The sequence below is a fragment of the Brassica rapa genome, chromosome A02 (assembly GCF_000309985.2).
Source record: "Brassica rapa cultivar Chiifu-401-42 chromosome A02, CAAS_Brap_v3.01, whole genome shotgun sequence".
NCBI lineage: Eukaryota > Viridiplantae > Streptophyta > Magnoliopsida > Brassicales > Brassicaceae > Brassica > Brassica rapa.
The window spans coordinates 31,424,090-31,442,979 of NC_024796.2; the positions used below are offsets into that span (position 1 = coordinate 31,424,090).

The window sequence follows — 18,890 nt, forward strand, 5'->3', positions numbered from 1 at the left end:
TGAATGTTTTGGGTTCTATCGGGTAACAATTTAGGATCGGTTCGGTTCGGATAATGCCATAACCAATTTAAGATTCATTCAGTGTGGGTGGGGTTCGGATCATTTTTATTGGATCGGATTTTCGGGTTCAGTAAAGCTAATCAAAGCTTGAGGTGAAATGGGATGAGAGGCAAGCCCAGTAAGGCCCAGATATGAAGTGCAGATAAATAATCTTTGTTTTTGTTAAAAGCTTTTATCATACCCAACAACACAAAGGCCCAATAGATGAAGGATCAGATAAATGAAAACATAACTTGAAAGCTTTAATCCTATCCTATCCCATCTTATCTTCGTTCTATCTCTTCATTGCGAATTCGAAGCAAGACCTCAATAACTCTAACGCCACAGCGGCGCCTGGAATTGAGAAATAGGTGTTGGTTTTTGTTTTCCATTCAAAGTGATTGATATAAATCCCAATTTGGTCTGTTTTTAATCCGAAGGAAGACAAAAACTAAGGTACCATTTCCCCTCGATCTAGTTAGTTACTGCTGGCTGAGGATCGTTGTCAGAAAGAAAGAAAAGAATAAGAGGAGATGGCCTCTCACTCGCAGGTCTCTTTTCCTCTTGTTTAACATGAATGATGATCAATTCGCCCCTCCCTCACCGAACCGAACCAATTGTTTTTTAATAACAGGTTTTGGTGGAAGAGAAATCGAGTGTTAGAATATTGACACTGAACAGACCAAAGCAGCTGAATGCTCTGTCCTTCCAAATGGTATTGAATCTTCCTCCCTAATGCGCAATTGGTTTCGTCATGATGACTCAAATCAATCTTCTATTTGTTAGATATCTCGGTTGCTGCAACTGTTCCTTGCATATGAGGAGGACCCTAGTGTGAAACTTGTTATCCTTAAGGTAAAATCACTATCCTTATTATGTTTGCTCTCTCACACACAGTGGAATAACTAACTAACTAACTAACTAACTTTTGCCACAGGGTCAGGGAAGAGCCTTTTGTGCTGGTGGTGATGTTTCAGCTGTCGTTCGTGACATCGGACAAGGTAATGTATAATATGTTATCCATCTTTTCCTTTTCTTTTCCTTTTCTTACTTTCTCTATTTCCGTGGACTAACTAGGCAATTGGAGACTCGGTGCCAAGTTCTTCGCAGATGAATACATGCTCAACTATGTTATGGCCACCTATACCAAACCTCAGGTCCCTCCTTCCTTTCAATGAATTACTCGTATAACGCTCATCATGTGTTCCTTCCTTCGTTTTCCATTAGGTTTCAATTTTGAATGGTATTGTCATGGGAGGCGGAGCTGGTGTCTCCGTCCATGGTCCATTTCGTATTGCTACTGAGAACACGGTATTCTCCATGTCCATTTATGAAGACATATAAATGTCTCTCAAGTCTATATGCTCATATCTTTCTCGTTTTTCCAAGGTTTTTGCCATGCCCGAGACAGTTCTCGGGCTCTTTCCGGATGTAGGCGCTTCCTACTTCTTGTCTAGACTCCCTGGATTTTTTGGTAACAATACTCTCTCTTTTTTTCTTTTGCATTTCCTTTAGATCCACAGGCTATCTCCCTCTCTCACCCTTCTTGTTCAGGAGAGTATGTTGGCCTCACAGGAGCTAGGTTAGATGGCGCTGACATGCTTGCTTGTGGTCTTGCTACTCATTATCTTCCTTCAACAGTATGAATTTCCCTTTCTTAAATCTTTTGGTATTTCCCATCCGCCGGAACTTGACATGCTAATGCCGTTGGGTTCTTTATATTGACATTTGAAACCTCTGTAAAAACTTATGTCTCTATTTATCATCTTCATGCCAAGGAATGTTGGAGGTGTCTTTCCTGTCTTACGCTGTTGTCATATGTCTTTGGAATAGAGTCTTGTTCATCATGTTTATTTTCTCCAGCCAGCGTGATTAGCTGTTAGGACTTAGTGTTCATTACCAAATTTGTGGACTGTGATTTGGTTATATCGTTCCTATTACATTCTTGAGTGACTTTTGACACTTGAGAGGTTTCTTATATTGAGCGACTACCGTCAAGCAATATTTACTCTGCAAAGGATTGTTACTTAGTCAGGTTACTCCTTGTACAGAGATTGACTGCATTGGAAGCAGAACTTTGCAGAGTTGATTCAAGTGATCCAGCCTTGGTCTCAACAATTCTCGATGCATACACACAGAATCCGCACCTTAAACAGCAGAGTGCTTACCACAGGCAAGTGTATATGATCATATCTTTAATTCTTTCTATTGTACCGGAGTTTGCTTAGTATCTTTTGGCATGCCAAAGTTTCACGCATTCTATGTCATGTGCTAAAACATTTGATCTGTTATTTATCATGATCACATCACATTACATGTTTATCATGTTTTAGGTAATCAATTTCTCATTAGAACTTGAATGAAAGATTTGTGACTTGTGAGGATCAAAGAGAGCAGAGTCAAACTGTTTCTTAGCTTTTCCGTTTGTTTTTTTTGGGGCAGGTTGGATGTTATTGATAGGTGCTTCTCGGGGAGAACAGTGGAAGAAATTATAGCTGCACTTGTGAGTTTTTCATCGATATAGTTGATATGTTGGATTGTGATGCTAGGTTGACTGATACACCGTTGACGATGCTCTCTATCATTGTATGTGCTGCTTAGGAGAGAGAGGCCACCCATGGAGGCGATGATTGGATCTCAAGCACTATTAGAGCATTGAAAAAGGCTTCACCAGCAAGCCTTAAAATCTCTCTTAGATCGGTTAGTTGCATCACACCTATTCAGAGAGAGAGAGAATGATGGAAAGAGCTGACTGTGCGTACATATATTTTCAGATAAGAGAAGGAAGGTTGCAGGGGGTGGGGCAGTGCCTTAGCCGTGAGTATAGAATGGTGTGTCATGTGCTAAAGGGAGATATAAGCAAAGATTTTGTGGAGGTTCTGTCAACTTTCTCCCATTGTATATTCTTTCTTTTGAAAATGTCCTTGTTGTAGAGCCATAATTACAACAACTTGTCTTTCTTTCTTATGCAGGGGTGCAGAGCCATATTGATTGACAAAGATAAGAATCCAAAGGTTTAACACACAAAAAAAATCTCTGTCCATTTATAATGTTTGCGGTGTAGATCGTTGATGTACTAGTTAAAATTACAGTGGGAGCCATGGCGGCTGGAGGAGATGAAGGATCGGATGGTAGAGCAGTACTTCAAGAGAGTGGAGGAAGAAGAGGATCTAAAGTTTCCAGCAAGGAAAAATTTGCCAGCCTTAGCAATGGCAAAGCTGTGAAATGGACAAGGTGATGGAGCACTATTGGGTTTAGGTCTAAAAAGGAAAATAAATGTAATAAACTACTAGGTCTGTGTTGAATTGGCCGGCCTTGCATATTATATACCTACATACATGTAGTATTGTTAAATTTGAAACATGCAGTATTGATAATGCAAAACAGTGAGAAAGAAAAAAAATTATTATTGTAATCAAAGATGAGACCAAAGCAGAAGAGAGATGTTGAGAAGATTTTTGTTTTGGCTGTTGGAGGCACAACTATAACTATAAGGGGAATTGGGGCCTATGACCATGAAAAAAATCAATATTCACCCACTACCCAATTTACCTAACAGTTCGATACACGGCGTCACATATACATATTAATACCGTATTATCCTCTCCTTCAACCGGCGTAACCTGCAAAATAAATTAATTAATTATTAGATCCACAAAAGTAAATCGTGGCTTACTATTATTCACATCTTCTGATTTGCTACACATTCTTGCTTCTGGTAGATCACGACATCTTCTTCATCCCCTTCTCACTGTAATTTCAGTTGTGCTCTTCTCTCTGTTTCCGCCATCATTCGAAACAGAAGGCGTTTACTTTGCAGAGACGGTTAGTTAGAGACGCTTCTCCCCAATTTCATCAAACCGATTCCTCTCCGGTCTTTGTCAGTACGGTAAGTTATCACTGTCTTCTTTGATTTAACTTCACCTTCTCTTCGTCTGTTCGTATTTCATATGATTTTGGGATATTCTACGAAATTAGGGCCTTATGCTCAGAATTTAGGGATTTTGATTTCATGTTTTGGTTGTTCCGACTGTTCTGATGGTTCCTAAATTTGAATTCTGTTGAACCGGTGCCACGCCGACCGTAGTGTATGAATGTAGATTTATTTGGTGTGGAATATCGTGGCTGACAATTGCTTTGCGACTACGTATAGTAAACTATATCCACTTTCCATCTCGTTTTATCTTGTCATATTACTATTATGCAATTTTACTATTCCATATGAGATAGTATTAGACAGTTAGTTATATAATGCGCTTTCAATTCGTGGTATTTTCATCATATTCAGTGAATTCCTCATTTTATTTATGCTTCCTCGTTCGTTCTTTCGGTCAGATTTTGGAATTGTGGTTTCTCTGGTACAGGAACTACATAGTATGGAAAATTGAATTTTCATGTGGAATATCATTGCATTTTTAGTTCATTCAATTAGGTAATCCAATACCTTATCGTCTTATTCTACTTGAAATGGAATGGTTGTGTTGTACATAGATTGTATTTGGAATGGAATGATTGTGTTACATGTAGATTGTATTGGAATATGCTTCTGTCGTATGTAATAGCACTACTTTCCACTTGGCATGCGCTTGTATGTAGTATGGAAAATTGAATTTTGGTGTAGAATATCATTACATTATTAGTTCACTCAATTAGGTAATCTACTACCTTATCGCTTTATTCTACTTGAAATGGAATGGTTGTGTTGTTTGTAGATTGAATTTAGAATGGTATGGTTGTGTTGCATGTAGATTGTATTGGAATATGCTTATGTCGTATGTAATAGCACAACTTTCCACTTTGCATGCACTTGTATGTAGTACGATATCGCCCTGCTATATTCTATACGAGATGAAATATTCGTGTTTGTTGTTTTTAGACACTAAATGTATATCATCTTTCCCATAGTTTTGTTGATTAGCTTGTATCGTTTTGCAGGTTTGGCGTGGACGATTTAGACTTCCCATGTAAATTGTTTGAGACAGACTTTGAACCCACAGAGAAGAAAAGGGTTAACAACTACTTTTAACATACGTTGGATTGAGGTGATGTTCTACCGTCTTCTGGCAATGTGGGTTTAATTTCTGGACGTCTTGTGTCACCAATGTATTAGGGTTACTATTTTTTGGAATTGGGTTTACTGTACATCATCAAGCGTTGTCTTACCTATACCCATTAGCTTCATGTACGTCAACCATGTGTGGGCTATGGTTGACAAAAAATGTAATTAGGCGAATCATGTTTTTGAGAAAAAGGGAGATTTGGGCTGCATTGTATGAGGGTTTATATTTCTTTGACTTAGGTTTAGTGTTTACTGGGAAGTGTTGTTTTACCAAGCCCCCATTAGCTACCATTTGTATGTAAATCAAGGTTTGTGAACCATGTGTATAGCATCACATAACATAGTATGTAGTACGTGGTATAGAATATATTCAATGGAATGAACACATTGACATATGTACGTACTATGAAGTGTATGTACATATCAAGCGTTGTCTTACATATACTCATTAGCTTTATGTACGTCAACCATGTGTGGGCTATGGCTGATAAAGAATGTAATTAGGCGAATCATGTTTTTGAGAAAAGGAGTGTCATTTCGAAAAGATTTGGACTGCATTGTATGAGGGTTTATATTTCCTTGACTTAGGTTTAGTGTTTACTGTGAAATGTTGTTTTACCAAGCTCCCATTAGCTATCATTTGTATGTAAATCAAAGTTGGTGAACTATGTGTATAGCATCACATAACATAGTATGTAGTACGTGGTATAGAATATATTCAATGGAATAAATACATTGACATGTGTATGTACTATGTGGACTAACCGTGCACAACAGTTATATTATGGAATACAACATTTATTGGTACACGTTCTAATTTACACCACTTGTTTAACTCTGCACAGTAAAACATCTCTAATAACTCCATCTATTTACGTGGCTTCCTCGTAATCCTTTATATGGAATAGTTGTAATCCATTAGTGGCCATTTACTACAGGGAATACGTCATCATCTTTGCACAACCGCATACATCAGCGTCTACTTATTTTGTGGATCATATGCATATACATATTCTATCTTATGTAGTTCATGTGGAATGGAAAGAAGATTCTTCGCATGTATCTATTTACGTTCATAATATATATTACATTCCACCTATTCTATCTTATGTAGTTCATGTGGAATGGAAAGAAGATTCTTCGCATGTATCTATTTACGTTCATAATATATATTACATTCCATCTGTCTCATGTGAAACGGAAAGTTTCGTCATCTAACTTGGACGTTTTACTGAATTCGGCTTGACTTTATGTAAACCATTTCGTATTTTACTTTCACCATGCACCTTATCACGATTCTGAAATTAAGAACACCATCACTCTATTGTAAATGAACTTACAATAAACCATTCCACGTACGTGACATAGTATGGAAAGCAATAGAATCGGAATAGGATTTATGTCATCATCTTCAGATCGCTGTTATGTTAACAGAGTTTCTATCTCCTTCACAACTGTTCGTCAAATACTCTTGATTTATATCCTTTCGCATACGTGTTCAAGACAGTTGCGCACAACGATCCCTATTATATGTGATTGTTAATGTGGCAGACATACCTTCCACGTCGTTCATTTTATAACAAGGAACCGACAACCTGTTATGGTAAGGGGCATAACCGGATAGTATTAAGCCAAAATGTCTGATAATGAATTACGTCAAAATCATTGTTACTTTTTTATTTGTCTTTGAAATCTGGCTATATCGCCAATAAGCCCTAACTATAATGGACGACGTGGAGGCAACTTTTTTCTTGGCAACTTTTTTCTTCGGCTATTCATTTATTTAGATTCAAACTTTCAACCCACACACAAGACAATGACAATGACAAGGACGGGGAGTGATCTTCTGAGAAGAAAACCATAATCAGCTGAATCGTGAAGTAGTATTGAATGGGAAGAAAAGGCAATTAAATATCTCCCGTGACTCTCGTCTCTCGTCTCTCTCTGGGTGTGTGGTCAATTTGTGCTCCAGATCTACAGTCTCATTCTCTTTTGCTAGTCGGGGGGGGGGAAATGGAGGGCCAACGAGGAAGTAATTCTTCACTGAGCTCTGGCAATGGCAACGAAGTTGCAGCCGATGCTTCTTCTTGCTTGTATGTTCCCGATCCCTCTGGGACCGACTTCGATGCCGAATCCTCTGCTGTGTAAGTGTTTGAAGAGCTCGTCTCTGAATTTTGGCAACATTATTAATTAATTTATTTGACAAATTCAGCAGCTCCCCAGCTTCAATTCCTGCCGACCTCGCTGCAGCCATTCCCCTCATCGATCGCTTCCAGGTTGAAGCTTTTCTGCGGCTTATGCAGAAGCAAATCCAGTCTGGTGGCAAGCGTGGCTTCTTCTATTCCAAAAAGTCATCGGGGGGCTCTCAGTCTCATCTCCAAAAAGAGCGCTTCACTTTCGAGGACATGCTTTGCTTCCAGAAGGTCTTCTTCTTCTTCTTCTTCTGCTCCACTTCCTCCTATATTGACTTTGACTTTGTTGCTCAAAAAATCGTCTTCCAGGATCCCATCCCCACATCCTTGCTCAAGATTAACACCGATCTCCTCACCCGTGCTACCAAGTTGTTTAATCTCATCTTAAAGTATATGGGCGTTGATTCTTCTACTCCACCCTCTTTAGATGAACGCATTGACCTTGTTGGAAAGCTTTTCAAAAAAACCTTGAAGCGTGTTCAACTCCGGGACGAACTTTTTGCCCAAATCTCCAAACAGACTAGACATAATCCTCACAGCCACTACTTGATTAGAGCGTGGGAACTCATGTACCTATGTGCATCCTCAATGCCCCCTAGCAAAGATATCGCTGCATATCTCTCTGAGTATATCCACAATGTCGCGCACGATGCAACAACTGTACCAGAGGCTCAGCTTCTTTCTCTTAATACTTCCAAGGCCTTAAAGCGCTCTATCAAAGCTGGTCCTAGGCATACCACCCCTGCCCGTGAAGAAATTGAAGCTCTTTTGACCCGTCGAAAGCTTACAACCATTGTCTTCTTTCTCGATGAAACTTTTGAAGAAATCTCCTATGACATGGCTACTACAGTCTCTGATGCTGTTGAGGTATCCTCTTCTTTCCTTTCTGTTTTCCTTGCATTGCACTGCGATATTCTTGTTCAAAGCAGTGCTCCCCCCCCTTTGCTTTCGGTTATAATTCTCTCTCACTGCTGCATTCACTTTTCCGTATCAGGAGCTAGCTGGGACAATTAAACTATCAGCCTTTTCTAGCTTCAGTTTTTTTGAATGTCGTAAAGTGGTTTCAACTTCCAAATCATCTGATCCTGGAAATGGTATGCTTTCATATTATTTCTTGATCATTTTCTTAAAAACTCTTTGAGTCCCCTACTGTTACTACAATATCGATTGTTTCTCTACCCGTCATTTGCAGAGGATTATATAGGATTGGATGATAACAAGTATATTGGCGATCTCCTCGCAGAATTCAAAGCTATTAAAGATAGAAATAAAGGAGAGATACTACACTGCAAACTAGTCTTTAAAAAAAAATTATTCCGAGAGTCTGATGAAGCTGTAACAGATCTGATGTTTGTGCAGCTTTCCTATGTACAAGTGAGCTGTTTCTTCACTAATCACACATTTATGCTCACATGAAAACTTGCATTTCCTTGCTGACACACACACACACACATGCATGCAGCTGCAACATGACTATTTACTAGGAAACTATCCTGTTGGAAGGGATGATGCTGCTCAGCTTTGTGCCTTACAAATTCTTGTTGGCATTGGGTTTGTCAATAGTCCCGAGTCATGCATGTTAGTATTCTAAACTCCTTAGTAAAGCCTCTCGTTTATTTTTCCTTGTCTTGAACCTTAGGATGCTTGTTTTCAAAGTTACGATTATAATATCATTTTATTCCTCGTTGGGTCACGGATCAGAGACTGGACATCACTTCTTGAGCGATTTTTGCCGAGACAAATAGCAATAACCCGAGCCAAGCGTGAGTGGGAATTAGATATCCTTGCTCGATACAGTTCGATGGTAGGAATGACCCCATGCATTTTGTTCACTTGGATCTTACCCTTATCAGTTACCTTTGCCAAATACAATCTGATTGAAGTGATAGCATGCTAAAAGTTCCTTCGTATGTGTCCGTGGGAATGTAGGAGAACGTGACCAAAGATGATGCAAGGCAACAATTTTTACGGATATTGAAAGCACTGCCATATGGGAATTCTGTGTTTTTTAGCGTACGCAAGATAGATGATCCGATTGGCCTTTTACCTGGACGAATTATTTTGGGTATCAACAAACGTGGGGTCTGTTTCAAAGTCGACGCTATACTTATGACTCTTTAGAATACGTTATTGTTCTTTGGAATTCTTATGTATTTTGTTGGATTTGAATTAGTTGTTGCTTTCTTGTAGGTTCACTTTTTTCGACCGGTTCCTAAAGAGTATCTGCACTCAGCTGAATTACGTGACATAATGCAATTTGGCAGCAGCAACACTGCTGTCTTTTTCAAAATGAGAGTTGCTGGTGTTCTTCACATATTTCAGTTTGAGACAAAACAGGTTCAGTCATCATTGTTTTAGGATCATTATTATTGCTCTTCTTTACGACAACAGATTTGGGCAACTTGTAAATGTGAACCACCAGTTTATTCTTTGTAGGGAGAAGAAATCTGTGTTGCTTTACAAACACATATAAATGATGTTATGTTGCGTCGTTACTCCAAAGCCCGATATGCTGCCAATAGCTTGGTTAATGGAGGAGATATATCCTGCAGTTCTAAGCCGCAAAATCTTGAAGTGTATGAAAAACGTGTGCAAGATTTGTTTGAAGAGTCCCAGAAGAAGAATGATAAGGTACATATTCTTTGGAATTTCAAGTTTCTTTGTCGTGTAAAATTGAATTTTAGAGGGAAAGCTAACTCTGTCGAAACACATGAAATAACATACTACAGATGATTTTTATCATGGATTGCTATCTCTGGCAGTTGTGAGATAGTGCAATAGTTTTAACCCCTTCCTCACTATTTTCATGTACTGTATGTAGAATGTTATTTTCTGGCCTCTTAGAGTTGATGCTGATGAACTACTACCACATTTTTCATGTTGTTGTATAGTTGATGGATGAAGTGCGAGAGAAACATCTGCAAGAAATTACTCTGCGTGAAGAGTTAGAAGCTATACGCCATAACTTAGAGCCTGAACGGAAAAAAATGTTGGAGGTTACTTTAGACCGTAATAAACTTAAGACCTTGTGTGATGAGAAGGAAACAGCTATTCAAGTTAGTTATAACATAACTCTCTCTTCTTTCTTTTGCTTGGTTGGAGTTGTTTATTTATTCATTTTATCTACTGTAGTCCTTGATGTCTGAACTGCGAGGAACAGAAGCAAGGTTGGCAAAGTCGGGCAACACAAAATCAAGTAAATCAGAACTAACTGAAATGAATAATCAGGTGAATATATATCATGTGTTAAAATGTGGTTCATAGTCGGTGTGCTATAGTTACTGAGTATATTATGTTGTTCTTTGTAAGCGATTCTGTGTTTTAAAAATTAATTTTCTGTCACAGAAATTATACAAAATCCAAACCGAGTTAGAAGTTCGGAATAAGGAATTGCACATTGCAGTTGAGAATTCAAAGAGGTTGTTGAGTCAGAACAAAATATTGGAGCAAAGTGTTTTCAATATTGAAAATAAGAAAACAGAGGAGGTGAATATCAGTATTAGATTTATGGTGATTCGAACCGATAAGTAGGAAATACTAGCTTGTTGTTGACTCTTCAACATTTCAGGTTGAAAACCAAAAGAGATATGAACAAGAAAGAAAGGTTTTAAAGCTTCAAGTTTCTGAACTTAAAAATAAGCTTGATGTCCTTACTCAAGACTTGGATAGGGCTGAGTGTACGATTGAAACTAAGACTTCTGATATGAAGCTCTTGCAGAATAATTTGAAAGAGCTCGAGGAGTTAAGAGAAATGAAAGAGGTATATGTACTCTTTAATTACTCTTCATCGTTTTAATATTGTTTTTATTTGAATGGTGGAAATGTATTTTCATGATTTAGCTAAAAATTTAAAATAAAGGTAAGACGTTCCATTCCAATATCATGGTTGTAGGACATTGACAGAAAAAATGAGCAAACAGCTGCCATTTTGAAGATGCAAGGAGCCCAACTTGCTGAGCTAGAAATACTTTACAAGGAAGAACAGGTTCTAAGGAAAAGATATTACAATACTATAGAAGGTAATATAATGATTAAGTACTTACAATGAGATTCATTGCTGGATTCTTTTTAGAATTTGTTTATATAACTTTTTTGTTTGTATTTGATTGTAGATATGAAGGGGAAAATTAGAGTATACTGTCGGATAAGACCGCTAAATGAAAAAGAGAGGTCAGAGAGGGAAAAACAGATGTTAACAAGTGTGGATGAGTTTACAGTCGAGCATCCGTGGAAAGATGACAAACGAAAGCAACACATATATGATCGTGTATTTGACATGCTTGCTAGCCAAGATGATGTCTTCGAAGACACAAAGGTATTATTGTGATGTGTAACTATGTTCACTTCCCTTTCATCCTTTGCAATTTTGTTTTGGGAACTAATATAATTCTTCTTTAATAGTATTTGATACAGTCAGCTATAGATGGATATAATGTATGCATCTTCGCATATGGTCAAACTGGTTCTGGAAAAACTTTCACAATATATGGGCATGAGAACAATCCTGGACTCACACCTCGAGCTACGAAGGAACTTTTCAAAATATTAAAGCGAGATAGCAACAGATTTTCATTTTCTCTAAAGGTAATTTGTTATCCTAATACATATGTTGTGGTCAAAGATTCTGGCATCAGATGACGACAAGAAATCATGCAGGCGTATATGGTGGAACTTTATCAAGACACACTTGTAGACCTTCTGCTACCAAAAAGTGCAAGACGCTTGAAACTAGATATTAAAAAAGATTCTAAGGTAATGTGATATATATATATATATATTTAATTGGTTTTTGGACACATAAATTTGATATTATGCATTTCGTAGGGTATGGTCTTTGTCGAGAATGTGACAACTATACCTATATCGACTTTGGAGGAACTGCGAATGATTATTGAAAGAGGATCTGAACGACGACATGTTTCTGGAACAAATATGAATGAAGAAAGCTCAAGATCTCACCTAATACTTTCGGTTGTTATCGAAAGTATCGATCTTCAAACCCAGTCTGCTTCAAGGGGCAAGGTGACCAATTTCACAATGATTATTGACTCAAAAACTTCTTTTTTTTCTCAAAATTTTGACAACATTTAGGTCAAAGAAATAGTTCTTTAACTTTTCATGCCTTGATAAACCTTAGTGCTGTAATACAATAAGGATAAAATAGATCCATATTTATGAGACAATGAATATATTTCTCATTGTCTCATAAATTGAGGCTCACTATCCTTTTCGTGGACTATATGAGAATTATTTTCATGGGGGCAAATTCTGATCCTATATTTGTTAATTTGCAGTTGAGTTTTGTGGATCTTGCTGGTTCTGAGAGAGTAAAAAAGTCAGGCTCTGCTGGTTGCCAACTTAAAGAAGCTCAAAGTATCAATAAATCACTTTCTGCATTAGGTGATGTTATTGGTGCTTTATCTTCGGGCAGCCAACATATTCCTTACAGGAATCACAAGTTAACAATGTTGATGAGTGATTCATTGGGCGGCAATGCCAAGACGTTAATGTTTGTTAATGTATCTCCAGCCGAATCAAATTTGGACGAGACATACAATTCTCTTCTGTAAGTCTGACTTCCCATATATCTATCTATAGTTTGCAGCTCTCATAAATAATGCAGATACAATTGTCTATTATGGTTCTTGTAATGGTTTTGTCAGATATGCATCGAGAGTGAGAATGATTGTGAATGATCCCAACAAACATATTTCATCCAAAGAGATGGTTCGATTGAAAAAGTTAGTAGCATACTGGAAAGAGCAAGCTGGTAAAAAAAGTGAGGAAGAAGACTTGTTGGAGATCGAAGAATATCGAACGCTAAGAGATGAGGGAGATAGTTGAATAATGCTATGAAATTTGTGTAGGTGAACTTGAGATGATAGTATCACTGCTTTTCACCATATTTTTTGTAGAAATATCCTACTCTAAAGTAGAGTCTCTTTATTGAAAGTGTAATGCTATGTCTAACTTTCTCTTTTTTGACGAGATTTTCATTACTGGGAAACAGATAGTTGAAAATACCACACAAAGCCGGCTCGAACCATAAAAATAAAAAAGGAACCTGAAGTATTAAAATAATGATCCAGAATTTCAAAGTTCAGGTAGACATTTCGTAAACATTACTAAGAACATCGTTTGGTTTCGCCAATTCCACAATCGGGCACCAGCCAGCAAGAAACAGTACAATCCCAACGCAAGGACAATCGCTCTATGTACGAAAATATTCATCCTTGATGATGATGCTCAGCTTCTCTTTCCTGAATTAGTCAATAGGTTCACTTTAGAAGAAATACGCAGCTCCAATCTAGGGCCTCTCACTCATCATCTTTGGTCCATTTGTTTGATTATTTCTTGAACGGCAGATACATTTCTACTTGCAAGATGTCTTATGGTGCCATTGTAAGTATCTATAATCTCCTTATCTCCCATTATAGAATCTACATATACTGCATGGGGAGTTTTAGGCTTTTAAGCTTATGTAACCATGTTCTTTTGGTAATATAATTTACATTTTATCAAAAATATACTGCATGGGGCTGAAGCGAGCCAACTAGATCATAGGGACCACCACCGAGGAGCTTGTCCTTAAAGGCCAATCAGGGCGTCACTCCTTGAACTCTTACTGCCTTCTCTTCTCATTTCACTAAAACTTTTAAGTGACAAATGTTTTGTTGGTTGTTTACAAAATCCAAATGCAACAAATCAGTTCACCGAAAATAATTGTCTGATATGAACACATGCAAAATACAATAATGAACTATATTGTCAAGGCAGGCAAGCCTGAAGAATTTTCAAGGAAGACCTACAAAATGTCTCTATAGACAGGTACAGATAGTATGTATATCGATCACCTAGGTACTGTTGTCCTCTCCCATGAGCTCAAGTTACTCTAGAAACCAAATACAAGTGGGTCGACAAATAACCCATAGAAAATAGATTGCCTCCCAAGTCCCAAACAACTGCAACCAACTTCACGCTCCAACTGAGTACACACAAGACCTACTGTCAATAAAAACAACAAGTTGACTTCATCTAATTGAAACTCTGTGAAACAAGCCATTGAACAGAAAGAGTAAGGATAAAGCATCATTACCCAGCCGGTTGCCATAATTGGATCCGAGTGCTTTGAGACCCATCGAACCATCACAGTACCAATAGCCATGCTCTGAGCTGCATGAAGCATCCACCACTCTCCACTTCCCCACAAAGAAAAGTTATTACCATCTGAGGTAACTGATGGTACCTGTAGTGATCAGATTTATCCTCGATTTGCAACAACACTATCAAAAAGAAAGAACATTTTTAAGTAAAATCTTATACCTCTCAAGAAGCAAAAGTCCAGTAACACCAATGATTAAGGGATGAACTGACAATGAGAATTGTCCAATAAAGTCCCAGTTCCAGTCTCTTGACCATTCCCACGAGTGAAATGGTTGACTTGTCCTGCAAATCACACACGAATGGGTTACTAAAATATATTACATAAGAAAGAAGGAAAGATCCCAAAAAAGATCGTATTAGGCTAAGATACATTACACACTTTATCATCATCAACAACCAATCCTTCACAGAGAGCATCTTGTTCGGGTACAAATGTAATCTTATCCTCTTCCCACTCCTCTTCAAGATAAGGAGCACCGTACTGCTCTCCATTATTAGGCCCTGCACGGCTTTTCTGGAATATCCTACATAGCACCAACGCATCCTACACTACACACGACTCAACAAAGTCAATAAATTTTATCCATTGGCATAAAGAAACTAATTTTCAAATTAAAAAGAAAAAAAAAAAAGAGAGCAGACAGAAGAAACCCCAATTGATGTTACTTGTGGCACACCAGCAATCTTCAACTCTTCATCAGTAAGGCGATTCTCACTTATGCATAACCTAGTTGGTTCATTCACCACGAGGAGCTCGATCCCTGTGATAAACAAAAGGGTCTTCTTCATCCACACGGCCCTCGAACCATTATAATCCCCAAAACAAACTCAAAATCAATCAAATCAAAACAAGATCATTGTAACCAATTCGAGGGAGAATTAATAAAGAAAAAAATAACCTGGAAGATCCGAGGGCTCGGATTTGTGACGGAGATAGCGTCGAACTTAAAAGGGTTTGGTAGCGAACGAGCTCCTCGTCCTTCGGGTGGAAACGGAACCCAGGAGCGAGCCACGTCACCGAGCAGCGACCCATCATTTGTACTTTGGGCCACATCATAAACAGAGAGTAAGGCCCACGAAAGTTAATTCCTTTATGCATAAATTATTAATTAACTCTTATGATCACCGACTATAGTTCAATAACGGTTAACAAAAAAACGGTAATATTTATTGTTTCAGTTCAAGTTCGAAATCTATAAATTAACGCTCCCGTCCGATGAAATAAGATCTCGTTAACGAATCCATAAATCATCCTCATCCTCATCATCTTCTCACCCAAAGCGGCTTCTTCTTCTTGTTCTTTTTCTTGTTCTTCTTCGTTTCACCTCCAGTACCCTTCTCCTCTGTTCGGCGTCAGCAACGTCTCCAGTTCAGGTCATCTCTGCCTCCTTCTATTCAAAGCATCTTCGCTAGCCACGGTTCTATATCCATCTTTACTTTGCTTAAATTTCTCCAGTCATATTTTATGATTTGCGTAATTGATTCGTTACTGTTGAAACCTTACATATACGCAGAGATCGTGACCAAGTATATGGGTGTGATTTGGGAGAGTTTTACAAACAAGAAGACGAAAGTACCGTCCAGGTAAAGTCTCCAGTAATCTGTTTCTGATTTATTACTGATTTGGGAGGGCTTAATATCTTCTTCTTTAAATCTATTACTGACTTATTACATAATCTTTGATTTGATGAATTTTTTTTATCATCAACAGAACCCACGAGATTGCCCGGAGACGATGGTCGTGGCGGCCGGGTTCGACCCGTTAAAGGAAAAGAGAGATCGAGATGTTCCTTGCGTGAGGCTCCAACAGATTAAGGACTTCCACTAAGATTTCTCAAGGTTAGTGCTTTCTTTTTCTCCAAGTTTATGTTTTGTAGCGAGAGTTGCGAATTTTTAGTGATGATCGCATTTGGAAGATAGGCTTTACTGCTGGTTCGTACTTGTATTACTGAAATAGCTAGAGACTTTAAAAATATATATATTTATACACATGAATTTTAAATCACTTTTTTTTTGTACAAATCCTTCGTTTATGTATAATTTTTCAAAAAAAATTAAAGGAGAAATTCTATATCACCTTTTTGATAATGAATTTTAAAAAATAATTTGTCATTTATGATCATTTAGTTCTTTTTATCAAATTTTGTTTTCTATTAGTATTATAATGTTTTCTAAAAGTCCAAGTTTTTGTTGTTTTATCAAAATATTTTCTTGTACAAGTCCTTTTGTTTTAAGTATAACTTTCTAAAAAAACTTTAAAGGTATATGAGATAAGGAGTATTATAGAATATAATTATTATAAATTTTTAAGGGTTTCATAGATTATAGTATAATAGATTACGGATATTATGGATTAGGTTATATGAGATAAGAGGTATTATAGATAAAAGGTATTTTGAGAATAGGGGTATATGTAATTAAAGGGGTATATGAGAATAAAGAGTATTTGAGATTAGGGGAAATTGAGATTAAAGGGGTATAAGAAAATAGGAAATATATGAGAATAAGAGGTATTGATGAGGGGTATTTTGAAATTAGAGGTATATGAGAATAAATGGTATATGAGATTAAACGGTATTTGAGATTAAAGGGGTATATGAGAATATGGGCATTTGAGATTAGAGGCATTTGAGAATAAGAGTATTTGAGATTAGGAGCATTTGAGAATAAAGGCATTTGAGAATAAGGGTATTTGAGATTAGGGGCATTTTGAGAATAGGAGTATTTGAAATTAGAGGCATTTGAGAATAAGGGTATTTGAGAATAGGAGCATTTGAGAATAGGGGTATTTGAGATTAGGGGCATTTGAGAATAAGGGCATTTGAGAATAAGGGTATTTGAGAATAAGGGTTTAGGGGAATTTGAGATTAGGGGCATTTGGAATAAGGGCATTTGAGAATAGGGATATTTGAGAATAAGGGCATTTGAGAATAAGGGTATTTGAAAATAGGGGCATTTGAGAGAATAGGGATATTTGAGAATAAGGGCATTTGAGAATAGGGGCATTTGAGAATAGGGGTATTTGAGATTAGGGATATTTGAGAATAAGGGTATTTGAGAATAGGGATATTTGAGAATAGGGGCATTTGAGAATAGGGGCATTTGAGAATAGGGGCATTTGAGAATATGGGGTATTTGAGATTAGGGGCATTTGAGAATAGGGATATTTGAGAATAAGGGCATTTGAGAATAGGGGCATTTGAGAATAGGGGTATTTGAGATTAGGGATATTTGAGAATAAGGGTATTTGAGAATAGGGATATTTGAGAATAAGGGCATTTGAGAATAGGGGCATTTGAGAATAGGGGCATTTGAGAATAGGGGCATTTGAGAATAGGGGCATTTGAGAATAGGGTTTAGGGTTTAGGGTTTAGGGTTTAGGGTTTAGGGTTTAGGGTTTAGGGTTTAGGGTTTAGGGTTTAGGGTTTAGGGTTTAGGGTTTAGGTTTAGGGTTTAGGGTTTAGGGTTTTAGGTTTAGGGTTTAGGGTTTAGGGTTTAGGGTTTAGGGTTTAGGGTTTAGGGTTTAGGTTTTAGGGGTTTGGTTTAGGGTTTAGGGTTTTAGGTTTAGGGTTAGGGTTTAGGGTTTAGGGTTTAGGGTTAGGGTTTAGGGTTTAGGGTTTAGGGTTTAGGGTTTAGGGTTTAGGGTTAGGTTTAGGGTTTAGGGTTTAGGGTTTAGGGTTTAGGGTTTAGGGTTTAGGGTTTAGGGTTTAGGGTTTAGGGTTAGGGTTTAGGGTTTAGGGTTTAGGGTTTAGGGTTTAGGGTTTAGGGTTTAGGGTTTAGGGTTAGGGTTTAGGTTTAGGGTTTAGGGTTTAGGGTTAGGTTTAGGGTTAGGGTTTAGGGTTTAGGTTTAGGGTTTAGTTTAGGGTTTAGGTTTTAGGGTTTAGGTTTAGGGTTTAGGGTTTAGGGTTTAGGGTTTAGGGTTTAGGGTTTAGGGTTTAGGGTTTAGGTTTAGGGTTTAGGGTTTAGGGTTTAGGGTTTAGGGTTTAGGGTTTAGGGTTTAGGGTTTAGGGTTTAGGTTTAGGGTTTAGGGTTTAGGGTTTAGGGTTTAGGGTTTAGGGTTTAGGGTTTAGGGTTTAGGGTTTAGGGTTTAGGGTTTAGGGTTTAGGGTTTAGGGTTTAGGGTTTAGGGTTTAGGGTTTAGGGTTTAGGGTTTAGGGTTTAGGGTTTAGGGTTTAGGGTTTTAGGGTTTTAGGTTTAGGGTTTAGGGTTTAGGGTTTAGGGTTTAGGGTTTAGGGTTTAGGGTTTAGGGTTTTAGGGTTTAGGGTTTAGGGTTTAGGGTTAGGGTTAGGGTTTAGGTTTAGGGTTTAGGGTTTAGGGTTAGGGTTTAGGTTTAGGGTTTAGGTTTAGGGTTAGGGTTTAGGTTTAGGGTTTAGGGTTTAGGGTTTAGGGTTTAGGTTTAGGGTTTAGGGTTTAGGGTTTAGGGTTTTAGGGTTTAGG

At 37.7% G+C, this 18,890-nt stretch overlaps 3 protein-coding genes and 1 long non-coding RNA gene across 33 annotated transcripts; 3 read left to right on the forward strand and 1 right to left on the reverse strand.

Moving 5' to 3' along the window:
- Positions 1-255: 255 nt before the first annotated feature.
- Positions 256-3,467, forward strand: LOC103855358 (3-hydroxyisobutyryl-CoA hydrolase 1). Of its 5 annotated transcripts, none has more exons than XM_009132329.3 (15): positions 256-410; positions 518-590; positions 674-754; positions 826-894; positions 977-1,040; positions 1,117-1,196; positions 1,267-1,350; positions 1,429-1,513; positions 1,594-1,679; positions 2,091-2,212; positions 2,482-2,542; positions 2,641-2,739; positions 2,814-2,915; positions 3,012-3,053; positions 3,132-3,467. In XM_009132329.3, the coding sequence occupies exons 2-15, from the start codon at positions 573-575 to the stop codon at positions 3,261-3,263; spliced, it is 1,125 nt and encodes a 374-aa protein (XP_009130577.1). In that variant the 5' UTR covers positions 256-410; positions 518-572; the 3' UTR covers positions 3,264-3,467. The 5 variants fall into 5 exon arrangements, with proteins under 5 accessions (XP_009130577.1, XP_009130578.1, XP_009130579.1 ...); XM_009132330.3 differs by having other exon boundaries at positions 257-410; positions 522-590; XM_033285512.1 differs by having other exon boundaries at positions 307-410; positions 480-590.
- Positions 3,468-6,855: 3,388 nt separating this feature from the next.
- LOC103855359 (kinesin-like protein KIN-14E) lies at positions 6,856-13,297 on the forward strand. Of its 4 annotated transcripts, none has more exons than XM_009132332.3 (21): positions 6,857-7,242; positions 7,311-7,521; positions 7,600-8,157; positions 8,285-8,384; positions 8,483-8,664; positions 8,753-8,868; positions 8,992-9,094; positions 9,220-9,372; positions 9,481-9,627; positions 9,727-9,921; positions 10,182-10,346; positions 10,423-10,518; positions 10,636-10,776; positions 10,859-11,050; positions 11,183-11,309; positions 11,403-11,605; positions 11,692-11,874; positions 11,947-12,042; positions 12,115-12,312; positions 12,585-12,856; positions 12,954-13,297. In XM_009132332.3, the coding sequence occupies exons 1-21, from the start codon at positions 7,112-7,114 to the stop codon at positions 13,132-13,134; spliced, it is 3,750 nt and encodes a 1,249-aa protein (XP_009130580.1). In that variant the 5' UTR covers positions 6,857-7,111; the 3' UTR covers positions 13,135-13,297. The 4 variants fall into 4 exon arrangements, with proteins under 4 accessions (XP_033141399.1, XP_033141400.1, XP_009130580.1 ...); XM_009132333.3 differs by having other exon boundaries at positions 7,314-7,521; XM_033285508.1 differs by having other exon boundaries at positions 6,856-7,242; positions 7,311-8,157.
- Positions 13,298-13,986: 689 nt separating this feature from the next.
- LOC103855362 lies at positions 13,987-15,541 on the reverse strand. 23 transcript variants are annotated; one of them, XR_004455526.1, is made up of 6 exons: positions 15,354-15,541; positions 15,121-15,215; positions 14,834-14,978; positions 14,614-14,736; positions 14,387-14,536; positions 13,987-14,295 (listed from the first exon to the last, which is right to left on the reverse strand). XR_004455526.1 is itself a non-coding variant. In XM_009132340.3 (5 exons), exons 1-4 carry the CDS (start codon positions 15,241-15,243, stop codon positions 14,437-14,439), a joined length of 516 nt encoding a protein of 171 aa, XP_009130588.1. In that variant the 5' UTR covers positions 15,244-15,476; the 3' UTR covers positions 13,987-14,295; positions 14,387-14,436. The 23 variants fall into 23 exon arrangements, 6 of the variants coding, with proteins under 6 accessions (XP_009130588.1, XP_009130587.1, XP_009130586.1 ...); XR_004455523.1 differs by having other exon boundaries at positions 14,834-14,998; XR_004455521.1 differs by having other exon boundaries at positions 15,106-15,215.
- A 101-nt stretch (positions 15,542-15,642) lies between these two features.
- Positions 15,643-16,480, forward strand: LOC103855361. The gene is made up of 3 exons (XR_004455527.1): positions 15,643-15,872; positions 15,969-16,038; positions 16,166-16,480. It is a non-coding gene; the product is annotated as an uncharacterized LOC103855361 (long non-coding RNA).
- The last annotated feature ends 2,410 nt before the right edge of the window (positions 16,481-18,890 follow it).

Coding starts and splice junctions, on each gene's coding strand:
- LOC103855358 (XM_009132329.3), top strand. Junction 1,197..1,266: donor CCACCTATACCAAACCTCAG/GTCCCTCCTTCC, acceptor GTTTTCCATTAG/GTTTCAATTTTGAATGGTAT. Junction 1,351..1,428: donor GTATTGCTACTGAGAACACG/GTATTCTCCATG, acceptor CGTTTTTCCAAG/GTTTTTGCCATGCCCGAGAC.
- LOC103855362 (XM_009132337.3), bottom strand. CDS start 15,243: ATGAAGAAGACCCTTTTGTTTATCACAGGGATCGAGCTCCTCGTGGTG. Junction 15,004..15,096: donor CATCAATTGGGGTTTCTTCT/GTCTGCTCTCTT, acceptor AGTCGTGTGTAG/TGTAGGATGCGTTGGTGCTA. Junction 14,537..14,613: donor GGACTTTTGCTTCTTGAGAG/GTATAAGATTTT, acceptor TGATCACTACAG/GTACCATCAGTTACCTCAGA.
- LOC103855359 (XM_033285508.1), top strand. CDS start 7,112: ATGGAGGGCCAACGAGGAAGTAATTCTTCACTGAGCTCTGGCAATGGC. Junction 9,373..9,480: donor TGGGTATCAACAAACGTGGG/GTCTGTTTCAAA, acceptor GCTTTCTTGTAG/GTTCACTTTTTTCGACCGGT. Junction 12,043..12,114: donor ATATTAAAAAAGATTCTAAG/GTAATGTGATAT, acceptor TGCATTTCGTAG/GGTATGGTCTTTGTCGAGAA.